General features: G+C 34.9%; 1 protein-coding gene across 3 annotated transcripts in view; it reads right to left on the bottom strand.

Annotated features, from left to right (window-relative positions):
- Positions 1-17031, bottom strand: part of LOC118183632 (anoctamin-7-like) — a 383713-nt gene that overhangs the window by 24621 nt on the left and 342061 nt on the right. For all 3 annotated transcript variants that reach the window (XM_035353229.2, XM_035353228.2, XM_085813343.1), the window contains one exon: positions 9627-9832. In XM_035353229.2, coding sequence (XP_035209120.1) covers positions 9627-9832 — 206 coding nt within the window. The remainder of the gene's footprint in view (positions 1-9626; positions 9833-17031) is intronic.

Genomic DNA, 17031 nt, shown 5'->3' with positions numbered 1-17031 from the left:
GCGTGAAATCTTTAATTGAAAATTTTGCATTTTAGCCCATTTTGTACAAATTTCGCAAATCAGGGTCATTTTTTTCTCTTTTTCTGCAGACATTTCTTCTAAAATCGCTTTTATTGCTGTTACTTAAATTGTTGTAGATCTTTCACACTGAATGAATTTTTATGATCCTCTAATACCTGTTTTTCATTGTTAACTTTCTAATGCATGGTTTTGCCTAGCCACAATATCATAAATTAAATAAATAAATAAATAAAATAAACTGAGGCTTAAAATCTGACATTTTAACGTCGCCCAAAAGGGCTCTTTTATTTCCTCAATGTAAGGTTTTTCTTCTGAAAATCGACTTTCGAACTACTTATCTTCTAGCTCGTTTAGTTTTTAAACCAATATTCTTCGTTATTCCGATTTCATTTGTCATTGTCGCATAACGTTTTCAGTCGTTTGTTACGAGAATAAATCTTTTCCTCTTCTGTTAATCAACGTCGTGGCATCTCTTTATTTGAAAAGTGATAAACCACAAAAGTGGTTCTACGAAAAATTGAAGTCTGAAACTCGAGAGCCCTAAAAAGTCCTAAGTGTCAAAGTACTCAAAGTTTGTGCCTGCAACCTAATCCAGCCATAATTTTCTTCAGGAAGAATTCATGATCCCATAAGTCACTTGTTGCTAGTTTTTGTTAAGGAGAGATAAGCAGTGGAAAATAATAAAATAATGTTACCAGAAGTCTCTGAGTGTTAATGATGTGACACAGATTACCCGAAAATACATTTAAATCATATTATGCCAACTAGAGTGTTTGTAACTCAAAATACCATTCGTCATCTGAGGCATCTTTTCTTCTTCTTTTCTGTTGTTCAGATACTCTGTTCGTGAAGCGAGGTGTTCGAGATCCGAGGTTCTAATGCTGCAAATCATTTTATCTTTTATAAACACATAATCGCAGAAAAATGTTTGGCCAACAAACATTAATTCAGAATGCGTTTAGATATATTAACAGAATAAACATATTTCGATAGCTGTGGACATATCCTGCTTAAAAATGGCTTATATATTAGGAAATATGTAAGGTTTCGATATTATAAATATGTTTTATACTAGGCTTAATCCACTATTCCTATTCCTCGATGCCTTGAAACGTATCGAGAGAGGATTTTTTTTTAAGTGATGGATCTAGTGTATGCGAGTGATTCTTTGAGCATCACGATCGAATTTTATCACTTATTTTTCCATACGAAATTATTGGGTTGTCGGGAAAGTTCGTGCCGACTTTTAGGGAAAATTGAAATGCAAGAGAGTTATAGTTTATATTTATTAAATTATGTAGGTGCCATTCTGTTCTACAATCTTTCTCCATCTTTGGAGCAACTTGAAATTTCCGTCTTTCCAGAATCTCTCAAGTTTTTCACCGGAAACCATTTCTACGTGATTTTTATCTCGACCAGAGATTTGAAGTTTTTTTCCATTAAGGGAATTTTGTAATGATCAAATTAGGTGGAAATCAGAAGGCGCGAGGTCTGGTAAATATTAAAACATCCCAACCGAGCTCCAACCACTTTTGTCACATTATCAAAAACACATGAGGTCGCGAATTGTCTTGAAGAAACACGACGTCTTTACGATTCGCTATTTCTGGACGTTTTTGCTCAGTTGCTGTCTTTAACTCACCTAATTGGAAACAATACTTGTCTGAATTTATCATTTCGCTAATTGGTAAAAGCTCATATAATACAGTATCCTTTTCCAATCCCACCAGACGCAGAATATGACCTTCTTTAGATGAAGAGAGACTTTTGGGGTGGCTGAAGGTGGTTCATTCTACTTTCCCCAAGATGTTTTTTATTCTATTATAAATGATCCATTTTGCATCCCCAATCAGTAACTGCCTCAAAAATGATATTTCTTCGTTGCGTTTCTAGAACAAGTCACAAAAGGAAATGCGATCCATCAGATTTTCTTCCCGTTAAATTGAGGGGAACCAGTACATCAAAACATCCTACAAACTTAAAGCTATTAAGCCGAAAACATTTACATCGTGGTGTAGAAACCACCTCAAGCAAAGAAGAAGCAAAATACGAGCCCTAAGAAGACAGGTGCAAGCGGAGAATGATGAAGAATAGAAAATATTAAAGTTGGTACGCTACAGGAAGGAGCTAGCGCAATACAAAAAGCAAATCAAGGCAGCGAAACAAGAGTCATGGCGTAAGCACTGCAGTAACGTGCAAACAACCTATGGTACATTACAGAAAATAGCCACAAATAAGGTTTCTCAATTCCTACAACTTACCGCTAAAGTAAAACAAGATGCAAAAAGCAAAACAGAAGCTCTAAACACTATCCTAGAAACAGTCTTTGTTAAAGACCAGATGGAATTAGATTTAGTAACTCACAGAGAAATAAGGCAGAAGTCTAATAGGAAAAGCAGCAACAGAGATATTACTCTTACTACAGACCACTAGGTTCACAATATCATCAAAGCCTTAGCAGACAAAAAAGCACCAGGTCCCGATGGCATAGATAATATCATTGTTAAAGAAATTCACAAAGAATTCCCAGGTTTGTTTCCAAAACTATGCAGAGCCTGCTGGCGACTCGGCCACTTCCCTAGAAGCATGAAACTAGCCTAAATTGCACTCTTTCACAAGCAGGGCAAAGATCCGTCAGACCCGGCATCTTATAGTCCCATAAGCTTACTGCCTTCAATCAGTAAGATTTTAGAAAAAGTAATTCTGCAACGCCTTAATTTCCACATGTGCAGGAACAAGTCTATAAACGAAAAACAATATGGCTTCTGCACAGGAAAGTCCACAGATAATGCCTTAAAACAACTGCTAGATAACATAGAGCAGAACAAAGACAACAATATGGACACACTGGTTATTTCGTTGGACATCAAAGGGGCATTCGACTCGTTGTGGTGGCTAGACGTAGTCGAATGCCTAGACATCACCAAATGCCCAAAGGAAATCCTGAATCTTATACGCAGCTACTTGCAGGATCGTTGGATACAGGTTACAACGGACAATGATGTACTCAAAGTCAGTTTGGAAAGAGGCTGTCCCCAGGGTTCCTGCTTGGGACCTACACTTTGGAATCTTGTAGGGAACACAGCCTTTGCTCTCTATGACCAACAGCAAGGAGTGGGTATCCAGGCGTACGCAGACGACTCTTTATTGGTCATTTCAGGTAGCACGGACATTAGGTTAAAGGCACAAAACGCAATCAATACTTTTGCAAGCTGGGCAAATCAGCACAAATTAAATATCTCAGCAGATAAAACTAAACAACTGTTTATATGCCAGTATGGAGCGCGAAATAGGATTCCCAACATTAAGCTTAATGGAGTCTCTATAAAAAAGGTCACTGACCTTAAATATCTAGGTATTATATTTAACAATAGGCTTTCCTGGGTACCACATATTAAAGAGCTTAAGCAGAAAATAAATCAACTTAGTAATTCCATGGTTAGAACATCAGGATCTCATTGGGGCACTCCAATCACTATGCTCAAAAGCTGGTACAGAACAATCTCAGAAAAGATCATATTATGTGGGGCTGCCATATGGGGAAGGAACCTTACTGCCCATATGAGGAGGCAGCTTCTCACAATACAAAGAATGCAACTTTTGATCATATGGCAAAGGTTATAGAACATCCCCAACTGCGGCACTGCAAGTGCTGGCGGGTATCTCTCCACTGGACCTTCTAGTGGAGAGAGAATCACTATTAGTAAGGACATTGCGCCTAGAAAATAACGTCTCTCTGTGGCAAAAGACATTCTACCATACAGACTACGAGAAGCGCAAGCCGATCATGCTTGGACACCCTGCTGATACTGATTTATCGCACACAACATACATGCAATACACGCCGCCAAATGAGAAGGCATTTGCTATTTATACAGATGGCTCGGAGAAAGGCACAGGCTGCGCCTACTGTGTACTCCAAGAAAGAAAAGTGGTTAAAACTTGGCAAAGACGACTGGCAGACAAAAATACCGTCTTTCAGGCCAAGCTTCTTGCATTAAAAGCAGCCATCAATTTGGCAAAATATATATTAGGATTAAAGGTCAACATATATAGCAACTCTGCTTCAAGTTTGGAGTCCATCCGAGGGCACAACACAAGGAGTCTTTTGGTGCAAGATATTCAGAAAATTCTTCTAAGTATCCCACCAGATGACAGACCTATCCTGATCTAGGTTCCAGCTCATGTGGGTATTACTGGCAACGAGGCGGCGGACCTGCTTGCGAAATCTGCTGCCAATGACTCCAGTATATTGGAAACGCAGTAAGTGTTCCGCAGTCCTATTTTAAAAAAACGCGCTCAATAGCCTTTTACGAGAATGGCAGAAAAGATGGGAAAGGGAAAGCACAGGGAGGAGAACCTACAAGTTCTTTCCAAAAGTCACGTGCTCAGTTAATACATACAGCGGAGCACTAACTCAATTCTACACTGGCCATGGTCCCTTCCCACATTATCTTAAGAGATTCGGCATACGAGCATCAGATTTGTGTGAATGTGCTGCGGTAGGTGATGCAGATCAATCCTCTTCAACTGCCCACAAACCGATAAACTGCATTTAAAAATGCTAAGCAGTGAATACTGGCCGCAATGGGCGGAGAATACCCGCGGCAACAAGCAGACGAAAACTAAAATAGAGGAGGTAATCAGGCTTTGTTCAGCAAGATACTAAGAAATTCTCCCCCTCTCTTGAGAATTGTATCTTCGCAGCATAATTTTAATAGCAATGCAAAATACTACAACAACTGAATATCAACACTAGGAAAATAGCTCACCCCGTAGAATAATAAACAGGACTGTAAGAGCAAAACTATTGTAATGTAAGCATATTACTATCCAGTTTGTATGTACTTGATAAAAATAATATTGTAAAGCAGTTTAAATGATATTGAAAAATCCAGTCAATGTGTAAATGAATTACAAGTTTAATTTGATTATCTCAGTAAAAGTATTGTAAATATGAATTCATATAATGTTTAAATGTACACATAGCTGTCATGATTTTATGTATCTATCATATGTAACTTGTACAAGACAATGATTGTAATCCACAGGCCTTGTATGCCCATGTAATATTTATATGTATATTTTTACACGGAGGAAATTTTCCCTTCTGCCAGGATGACTATTAACACTGTAAGACTTTTACAACAAAGTCAGGTCAGTGGTTATCTCAGGCGGCGCTCAGTACATCAAAACAGTTTATGTAGCCAAGCTTCATAAAATGTTCGTGGATGGTCGATTTTTTATCATATTCAACATTCTGATAATTTACGTGTCGTGTAGCATGGGTTATTCTCGATCAGTATTTTAATCCGATCTGCATTTGTGGCGGAGGGCCTACACGGCGTTCTTGACCTTTAATATTGAAATCACCTACCGTAAACCTAACAAAACACTTCCAGACATTTCTTTCAGCTACAGCACCTTTGCCATAAACAGCGCATATCTTGTTTGCCGCTTGTGCAGCATTTTTGCCATTGTTGCCTAAAAGTAAAGCATTAAATGCCTAAAATGCACTTTGTTTCCTTCCATATTCAAAGGCGTATAAAACTCACAAAAATTACATATCGTAACCAATTTTTTTCCCCAAATATGCCTGAAATACCGTCTTTTACGATATGTAACGATGCCATTTATTTTCAATAGTTCTTATATATTCAGAACTGTCCTTATGCCACATACCAAAAATTGGCACGAACTTTTCAGAGAACCGATTACATTAAAAATGATATATGTGCAATTAAAGTAGCCAGTTTACAAAACCGGAAACGTATTTTTTTCCTGCTGTTTCGATCTATCTTTTCTACCATCTGCTGTTTTGATCGATCTCGAATACCACGAGTTAGACTGCGCGCTTAACATCATGCATAGTGCAAAAACACACACAGAAGTGTACCAAATATTTTACAGAAATTCAACAATGGTGGTTCATTTCATTATAGCATAATTCATAAAACTTAAGACCGGTGGCCGAATGATTAAAACAGCTGAGTACTGGTAGTTCGACTCAGCTTCAGTCTCAAGTGAATGGGCTGCACGGTTGGTTTTCGTTCTTTTGCCCATGTGCAGCATGAATACAAACCAGTTTCCGTTAGAAAATTGTCCACGAAGGCATCCCTTCCCTTAGGCAGAAAGCCCTCGAGTGTTTTGCGATATTCAAATAACCCTAATCATAGTCACTCTTTGAAATTAGAGCATGCATGTCGATGCCTTGTGTCGGTCTAGGAAGAATACTATTACTTAATATAAAATGAAAGGAAAAACTACATGACTTATGTGTGTTATGACGACAATGCATGCTTGAATTCGTCGAGGCAAGGAGTGGTAGAGGTTCCTAACGTCATCCTGCCACACATTCTGCCAGGCATTCATTAGTTGTCGCTTCAGATCTGCGATATTTTGTGGTGCCCGAAACTGGCGGCCTACCATGCCCCAGGCATGTTCGATTGGTGAAAGGTCTGGTTACCTTGCTGGCCAAGGAAGAGTATCAAGCGCACGGAGACAGCCAGAGATATGCGAGCGGTATGTGGCTTGGCATTATCTTGTTGGAAAATGGTCTCAGGATGACATACCATAAAGGGTAATGCAACCGGCCGCAGGATAGTATCAACATATCGTTGAGCTGTTAAAAGATGTACGGATAATGACTAAAGATGACCTGCTGTCATAAGAAATAGCGCCCCACACCATCACACCAGAGGTTATGGCATTGCCGCCAGGGGCGCTTCAACCAACTACTAATTTGAACATTCAATGGGTGAATGTGAGCCATGGAACAGGTACACAATCACCCTATATGACCTTGATTTTTTAATCATTTTATTATCTGCGTATGAGCTATACACATATACAATTTCATCAAAAACAAAGGCTGATTGGGATCGCTGGCCCCGTCCTCTCCAGATACGAACACGGTGTTCATCTGCTTCAAGAGTGAAGCGGGAGAAGAGGATATCACTGTAACATATATAAATTTGAAGTTCAATTGATAAATTTGGAATAATAAGGCATTACCTGTTTAATAAAGAATTATAAAATGTATTGTACACTATATCACTTCCTAGATCGTACTGTTACGAATTTTTTTATAATGTAACATAAACGGCCTCAAAAGTCAAGCTTTGTAGGAAAAATGAGATAACAGGGACAACGTTAGATTTAATGTCGATATAGTCTTGGCGACTAAATTTGTTGCCAAATTTGACGAGAAATCGCTTTCGGGACATTTTGTTTCGGTCCCTGTATAACTATAATTGATCCCTATACTTAATCCGGTCTTTATAGGCAACTTTATATAGATGGTATAGTGGTTAAGGAAGTCTAGTGCGGTACCGAACAGCCCGATTTCGAATCCCGGAGAAGGCACGGATGTTTGTAAGTGTATAGTGTCTTTGCGGCATGAGAGCACTCTAAATATATGGTGAGCTGAAAGTCCTCTCGAGAGACTGTTGGTAAGGGTTGAGGATGAGCCCCCGGACCCGTCCTCCCCCCGGGTTGCTCTCCATCAAAATTGCGGTCAGAACTGAGCGAAGACGTACTGTCATCTGTATATGGTACTCAAGCCAACGACAGGCACAGTTTTTGCAATGAATTTCGTGGGCTTGTGCTGATGTTACTGTCAGACAAGTGAGATAAGTCATAACAGCACAACAAGGAGTGTACATAGCTTCCAGTAATTTCGAGAAATGGATGGTACTGGAAATTTCTCAGCGGCCAGAGAAATACTGTATAAGATCGAAGAGAGCATCTGTTTTCAATTTTTAGTTCAGAGTTAACTTCAGAGTATTGAGAGATCTCCATGCGAACTTCCCTTTTGAGACCGCTTTGCATTGTGCTGTGTTTAACGTTTCTAGTAGTTTGACGTGGTGACTACTGAGTATACTCTGTCATACTGAGATGAGCTTTAAGAGTAGTTTTGTGGAAAATTCCAGAACTGTAAAGTGAAAAGCTTCACTTTTGTGAAAATAAATTTTATCAAGCTATTACGAAACCGTACGCACGTAACAGTATTATAGTATTGTTAACACAATCATATAAAATTAACTTTCGAAAATCTTGCTTTCTTGCTCATGGATAAAATACCACGGCTTATCTCAACTTTAGGAGCACTGGTAGCAACACTACAGTTAGACTCGAAAGCAATTGTAAAGTAAATTAAAAAAATTCTGAGTATGACGATTGCGTCAAAATGCGACTAACAAGGATATTTTTAGAAGCAAAGCTGAAAGAAATTTAAGAGGAAAATCCGTGTATCCGAAGGGAGCAGAAGTAAAATATTTCGATCACTGACAACCGTTGTTCTCTGCTGACCTTTTTATAACCATCGTGGGAGAAAGCTAAACTAAGAAAAGCGCAGTTTTGAGGAACAACTTGTTGCCTGAGATCCTAAGTTCAGAATATGGCGATTTTCATTCCCACCTCCCATTCGGCTACATCTGTTAGGAAAGTTGTATACAGTTCTGATTGCTGTGGGAATATAGAGCTTAGCTTAGCTTGTTTCAGTGGCTGTGTTTCACATTTGGTATTATACATTTTGAAACGTCCGCTCTGACCGTTGTGAACAGCAGACAACGGAAACCGTGGATACTGTGCATGATGAGCGCGCATGGGAATACTATTGTACTCAGGATTCATATCGATGTTAACATCGATACGAATTCTGAGTTTGTAGTATTTTGAAGCAAGAATCACGAAAAATGAGCAATGCCCTCGCCAGAACTCGAACCACGGACCTCTCGAATACGCGGCGAGCGTGCTGACCACTACACCACGAAAGCACATGACATCATTTTTTTCATTGGGACATGAAAATTTCGTAAAATTTCCTAAGAAGGAATGGACCTGAGCACTAAGATTAGTGCGGGTTCTCCTAAGGGAAGTAGACTGGTGTGGCGCCATCTATGGGCTACCGTGGCATTTGACTTGGCAGAGTGCAGGCTAATGTGTCGCCATTTGTTGGTAGTCTCTGTAGTATGAAGAAACTGATAAGCATGGCAATAATCTTGGCATTTAGTTACCTTCGGAAAATCTGAGCGTAATGTCAACAATTCTGAAGGCTAATAACATTTTTTTTGTGGTGCTGTTTGAGTTTTTAATAATTTTTTTGTGGTGCTGTTTGAGTTAATAATTTTTGTGACGCTCTGAAGGAGTTTGAAAACTTTTGGATCTAGGAAAACTTGAGTAATTTCGGATACTTGTTCTTCAGCCTTAGTTTTCTGTTTAACTGCAGTGCTGAAATTTAATTTTGAAAATTCTGGAATTTCATGCTAAGAAGGCGGAAGAAATACCTTATATACTCCTCCTTTTAAAGGGCAAATGGGGATTAGGGGACCTAGTCGCCAAATCCTGGTGGTGGAGAATCACCATCCACCACCTTTTTTTTTTTTTTTTTTTAGTTCGGGCAACCCTTGTAGAGACATTAAGGATTTTTTGAAGCAGGAGTCATGAAAAATGAGCACTGCCCTCGCAGGCATTCGAACCACGACTTCTCGAATAAGCGCCGAACGTGCTGACCACACCCCAAAGGCATGCTAAGAAGGAAGAAGAAATACCTTATAAGTTAACATAGAAAAAAAAAAAAAAAAAAACACTCAAAATTTAATTACATTACTGATAACTGCGAGATGAGCCAAGAGTTCGAGGATGCTGAACCAAATTCCGATATTCTGTGCTCTTTCTGCTACCACCCTTCGCGTTTCGCAGACGAATTTTTGAGCATCCAGACGGATCTCGACCCAGTTGTTCAAAAGTGCAAAAAGAGGTGCCAGTGGAAAGGCGGCCACGAAGATTGTGATGAAACCAAACTGCAGAACTGAAATCAAATGATACAACTTTTGTGATAAATGATTAAAAACTACTATAGTTAAGGAAATAAAATCTTTAAAATATTAGTTTTATCAAACTGCATTAAATTATAACATATATTCAGTGTTAAGGATTTTTTTCTCTGTATATTTTTATTCCTGTGCTGCACAATAAATATTATTGTACGGCTGGATTTTTAATTATTGAATTTTCGCTCTTTAAAACTTTCCATCCAAAACAGCAGTAGTGTCCGTAAAATTCGAAAGGTTAAGTTCAGTGGAACACTGGATATTGGATAACAGCAAACGCTGTACACACCGTGTCTATAAAAGTCCGCACCTGGCCTTTATTTTGCAGTAGTTGGTCATAGACCTGTAAAATTATCCAATTATAAAAATGATGCAAATATTCATGTTTTACGATTTCTAAACTTTAAAAAAATTTAACTTTGACGTCTACTCTCCTTTATTGAACTATAATATACAAGCGCAATTTAGAACGTTCTGAGACAAAGTTCAAAGAACGTTCAGTTAATAAACATGCGAAGTACTTTCTGATTGTTCATTACACGTATTCGACGATTTAAAAGAAATGTCTTCTCACTGCTCGACATAAAATATTTTTATCTTCCACGCGCGCACAAGTGTGTTGCGACTCGGAAATGCGTAAGATATTCAATTTTTTCTTTAATCTGCCTGTTATAGATTAACAAAGTAGATGATTTCAAATCAATAAAAACAGTTCTTATAATTAATCTCAACTATTATTAATTACTAGTTGGAACAGTGACATTGTACTTGCTTCATTCATTATAATGTACACAGCGAAAAAAAAGGGGAGGGGGCAGTTCTATATATCTCTGTTCTACTGGTTCGATTGACCAAATTCAACTTGCGTTTTTCATCTCTCGAAAGCGCGACTTAGGATATGTATTAGATTTATATATAGCATTGTTCTAATATAGGTAATTTGACAAAAAAAATAGGATTTTTTATGAAATAAGATAACATTTTTTTCCTATATTTCGATTCTATGACTCGAAATACGCCAAACTACCAAGTTTTGTAAAAATCGCAAGAGAATTTTTTAAAAAATCAGCTCTCAAAATTTTAGCTTCTTAATGTTAATTTAGTATATATATATTTATTAATATCTCTCTTTTTATGAAACTTATTTGATTCTTCCCTTCACATTTTCAAATTCAGGTTCATTCCAAATAAAATTCAGCCATTTTTTATGATTTATTAAAAAAAAATTTAACTAATTTTTATAAATTTTTCAAAAACATTTTGAATTATAATCTATAAAAATGTTACCGTCCTTAAATTAGACGTATTTCTAAGTATACCTGCAAAAAAAATTACAGCTTTTTATTCAAGGTTTCCGAAGATAAATGTGAATTTATGTACTGGCGCGTTTTCAAATTTGGCATATTTGTTGAAAGCGATAAAACATCAAATGCGGTTTAGACACTTTGCTAAAACTATTTGAAAGTAGTAACGATGTGACTTTTTTTCCTCTCATGCATAATGGAAGGGAAAGGAAAATTGTTTACCATGTATTAAGAAGTTCGCCACGGCGAACTTCTTAATATCCTCGCGCAAACTGAAAAAAAATTGCGCCAAGTAAATTTTTGAATTTCTCTGTAAATTTCGCACCAAATTTTTCAAAATTTAATATCTAGGCATGATTTGAGTCGCAGAATCGAAATACGGAAAAAAATTGGCATCTTATTTCAGAAAAAGTCCGATTTTGTGTCAAAATACCTATGTTAGAACAATGCTATATACAGTGGCTCCCAAAAGTGTTTGTACACTTATGATTTTCATTGAAATAGGGCTCAATCCATTAATTAAAAGTAAACTTTCTGAATGAGGTTTTAATAATAAGATCTATAATCTGTTCGTAACAAAATTACATGAAAAGTTTTTAAAATATAGCAAAACTTTATTTTTAAGAAATTAATAATCAAAAAATGGCAAACATTTTATCTCAGAAAAGTCTTCGTACTTTTTAAAAAAATCCTGACATATTAGTAAATATTTTCATTTTTCGTTAAATTAATATTAGTAGGATATCCTTTAGCATCCACAGCTTTTAAACGTCTGGGAATAGATTTTACTAGTTTTTTTTTTTTTTTTTTTTTTTAATTTCTGTACCAATGTTCATCCATTCTTCTATAATGGCTGCTTTGAGTTCGCTTTTGTTTTGATGTCGTGTTTTCGTATTCTAACCTCCACCTCTTTCCAAATGTGTTCTATGGGGTTTAAATCTGGCGGTGGTGTTTTCAAAACCTGTGGACAATTATAAAGACACTACAGGCGAACGTTGAGAGCCGTATACTTAAGATCGTTATCATGATTAAAAATAAAGTTGTTTCCAATACCCAAATTTTGGGCTGATAATTTTAAATTGTCTCTTAAAATATTTAAATAAAGAGAATGATTCATTACGCCATCAATAAATACCAAATTGAGTCCTGATGCTGTCATGCCCCCCCCCCCACAAAAGAACACCTCCGCAAATAGGACATTATTCCAGTACGTTTCGGGTGTATTTATCATTGATTTTGCGAATGAAAGCCTAAGCTTTCTGTTTTTCTCACTAACAATTTTTTTTTTACGGGCAGAATGCCCATGTAATCCAGCTTCTCTGAGATGATTGATTTACCACAACTATGGTTGAAAAATTATCAATTTTCGAATGCTGTTTTAATTTCTTTACGACTGCGACCCATTTATCAATAATAAATAGGATATTAAGTAAACAAATTTTTAAATGCCACAACAATGCAAAAATTAAAAAAAGCGGCAAAACGATAATTCTAATTTTGATGTTATCCAAAAATATTTCAGTGTACGAAGACTTTTGTGAGATAAAATGTTTGCCATTTTTTGATTATTAATTTCTTAAAAATAAAGTTTTTAGGAATTTACGCTACATTAAAAAAAATATTTCATGTGATTTTGTTACGAATCGATTCTAGATTTTATTATTAAAATCTCATTCAGAAAGTTTACTTTTAATTAATGGATAGAGCTCTATTTCAATGAAAATCGCAAGTGTACGAACACTTTTGCGAGCCACTGTATATCCTAAGTCACGCTTTCGAGACATGAAAAACGCAATTTGAATTTCCACAATCAGCACAGTAGAACGGAATATATAGAAATTCCCCCTTTTTTTGCACAGTGTACTTTTTTTCTTTTTTATAGTAATTATTTTAGGCGATTAATAATAAATAAAAAATAGAATACATAGCAGTAGTGGAAAACGGAGAGTTCAGCGACAGGAGGCGGTGCGCGGTGCAAGCGGAGGCGCAGCAGATAAGTAGGAATGTTTCCGGATTCTTGATTTAGTGGGATAAGATGACATCACACTTTGATAAGAGATTATCTTTCATTGATTTTTCGGAGGTTCTTTGTTAATCCATGTTTGGACTTTATATTTTCTTTTGTATCCCAGCTATTTTACTAAGTATATGATGGTTATTTTCTAGGTACCTTTAACGACGATTATTTTCGAATTTAATGATTAATTCAGAAGGCCTTAATTTTAGATGTAAATTTTTTTAAGACTTCCCTATATACTCAGAATTTTACCTTATTTCCTAAATCTTCTGTTCATAATACTAGATTTACTTTCCGTAATCTTAATTACATTACTCATTTTTAGTATTAAATTTATTCTACCTAGAAGTCCTTTTAATCAATACTTTTAACTTATCTGTTATATTTTAGAAGTGTAATTACAAAAACACGCGTTTTTTATGTGTTATTTTATTCAATGTTAGATGCAATTTTTTTTTTGCTCTTTTTAAAGTTAGCTATCTTCAACATACTCTGTATTTTAACTTATTTCATGCATTTTGATCATATAGATGACCTTTACTTTATTTTAGATGTTACATTTTTAGCTTGTTTTATACATTTTAACATTCATAATATTCAATGTACTCTAATTTTTAACCAATTTATATTTTCACACTACATACATGAATGTTATTGGATTGTTTTCATACATTTTAACCTTCATAATTTCCAATATAGTCTTAATTTTAACACAATTCCTATATTTTCAGATCATATACCTAACTTTTACTTAACTTTAGATGTAAATTTTAACTTCTTTTATACTTTTTAATGTTTTTAGTTTCAAACATACTCTGAATTTTTAACTAATTTGCTAGATTTTCACACTATGTACATGACTTTCATTTAATTTTTAACTTTCTTACGTTTTAACCTTCGTAATTTCAAACATATCCTTAATTTTAGCTTAATTACTCTATTTTCTTACCATATATATGAACTTTATTTAATTTTAGATGATATTTTTAACGTGTTTCATACATTTTAAACCTTCGTAATTTTTAAAGTACTCTAATTTTGAACTTCCTTATTGCATCTTCCTACTATGTACATGAACTTTAATTAATTTTAGATGTATTTTTTATACATTTCTGACACTTGTTTCTTTCTAGTTTCCAAAATACTCTAAATTTTAACTCTTTTTTATAATTTTCGATTGTAATCACGCTTTTGATTTTACTATTTCCGCTAAATTTACACGTTTCAATGTCTTAAATATAGAGACAGTTTTCAATTAAACATTTTATTTTAGAACCTTTAACTGTTATTCCAACCCAATTCGTTGAATAGCCTTACTTAGTCTATATTTTATAGTACTGTTTTAATTTGCCTACTGTACAATTTATCTTTCTGTAGTACTCTTACCATGACTGATTCTACTATTTTCCTTCTATATTAACTTCATTCGCATTTTCAAAATTTAACATTTCTTGCATATTCTGGTATTTTCTTACATCATTTATATCTGAATATATGTTTTTTAAACCCTTCAGTATTACCAATGTTCAGTTTTGAACCTCGATTGCTATTAAGCTAACTTGATAGGCTCCGAATTTTTAGAATGGATTCTCAGTTTTCATCTATAATTTTAGAACCATTTTCACTGATTCATGTACTCATACAAAATCCTTTCTTATTACTTTGAATGCTCAGTACCTTTTAATTCGGTATTTTTTGCTAATTCACTGCATTCATACCATCATTTTTACACTTTAAATGCCCCGACTATGCAAATTTTAAATTTATCACTTTTTTTTCCTGCACCAAGTACGAGTATTTCTGCCTTCATAGACAACGTTCAAGTGAAATGACCGATTATTTACGTTACATGCACAAAGGAAATTCCTAAGATAAACATTTTCAGTATCAAATGAGAGATGAAGGACCATAGATTTTACCCATTGGTTACCGTTTCAGGTCTTGAAATTATGTTTAATCGATATACTTTTATTTATAGTGCATAATGTTAACACATTTCTTCGAACCTAGTTCAATTCCAACTCAATTTCCCTAGACAACTGCATATATAGTCTATTTTTCTAATTTCTTATACTAGGATTTTCTTTCGTGAGTGTCAGTTTTCATTAATTAATTTACCAATTTATTCTCTTATGAATGAAATCTTGTGAACCACTACCATACCTTTACACAACATGTATCATTACCAAAATACTTATATTTACAGAACGAACCAAAGAAAGAAACAGTAAGAGACATTTTACCAAAATCTCCGCTATATTTTCGAATATTTTAACTTTCATCCACCTCGTATATAGAAATTTATTCATAAATATATAATTACATCAATTAAATATTCCTTACTAATGCCCATTTAATGAGGAATAACCCCTTTAGAATATAAAATTACATCCAAATAAGTGTTCCATTTTCCTATAATTGTACATATAAATTTACATTACAGGAACTTCCTATGTATGTAATTTAATTAATGCTGTTAAATATTACCTTTTTCTAAGGCGAAAACTCCAAAGATCATTCAACTTTCCAACTCCAAAGACTATTCAAATCATTGATCTTCGCCTGCAGTATTTCCCGCAGTATCGAATATCTATCTTAGAACTTTTTTCTTAAGAACTAAATACGAAAGAAACATTGTCCACTGTAGAATATTTACTGTTTTATGCAAAATGAAGATAGAACCTTTACCAAATTAAATTCTTTTACCCAGAATTCCAACAAATTTTAGAAAATGTGCTATAGAAAGCAACTTATTTACCTAAACATGAGTCTTAACAGACTTTTATCGGCTTCAGATTTACTATCAGTGGGAAAAACATAAAGTTAACTTCATCTAGCCTTGTCAGTATATAAAAAAAAGTCATGAATCATTTTGCAGTACAATTAACATTTTAATATTCATTAACTAATTTTAATTAACTTTCAATTAAGATTTTAAAAAGAAAACTATATTTATGCGACATATTATCAAATTATTCTTAAGCATTATTAAGATAAATGCAGTTAAATATCCACGTACACACTAGGAAAATGCCATTCATTAGGAACAGTAAAACTTTACCAATACTAAAATGAAATGTAAAATCTTGCAATGCATTGGTAAAAAACCTGAGTAACATATCAATTCCTATACGCAGTAAACAGTAAAAAAAGAATATTCTTATGAAGACTTAAGCAATCTGAGTAATGTTAAGAGATATTCATTTAAAACATAATATGAAACAGTGGACAGCTAAAAAAAGATACATTTCAATGTAAATAAAACATTTTTTTATTAAAATACATACTTACTAAAACAATTTTTTCTCACAAATTTTCTATTCTATCACGTAAAGTTGACAATGAAATATTCTTTAAAACCTCATCACTGTCACAAATACAACAACAATTGTTTACATAAAGCTTTTGAGCAAGTCTTTTAAAGTTCATTGACAATATAGCTTTGTCAATATTATTCATTGCTTTTTCCCGAGTCGTCTGCATTATACAGGGGTGGCGACGCTGACTTGGATGATCGACAGCACATCCCTCACAGATAAATACCTCGTTGGGACTGGTTAAGTACTCCTCGTAAATAATACTGTTAAGTTTCTGCATGCATTGCTCGCGAGTTAAATGTCCCAGCTGCTGGCATTTTGATCGCCGTTTTCTTATCTCATGAGGTAACACATTTTGAAATAGAGCAGTTTGGATAGTCTGAGTTATTTCACCGTATAAATCTAAAAGTTTATCGGTCTGATATGATTCTAATTCAAAACAATCTGCTGCGAGACGGAAACCACCGCTGGAGATTTTAAAAATTTGTTGAAGAACACATTGCGCGTTTGTACAAAATACCGCCAACTGATTATTGGCT

The sequence above is a fragment of the Stegodyphus dumicola genome, chromosome 3 (assembly GCF_044657685.1).
Source record: "Stegodyphus dumicola isolate Sdum_Otavi_A_Nest chromosome 3, ASM4465768v1".
In the NCBI taxonomy this organism is placed as follows: domain Eukaryota; kingdom Metazoa; phylum Arthropoda; class Arachnida; order Araneae; family Eresidae; genus Stegodyphus; species Stegodyphus dumicola.
Note: the sequence above shows the minus strand (reverse complement) of the source record. Positions and strands in the feature narration are given on the sequence as shown.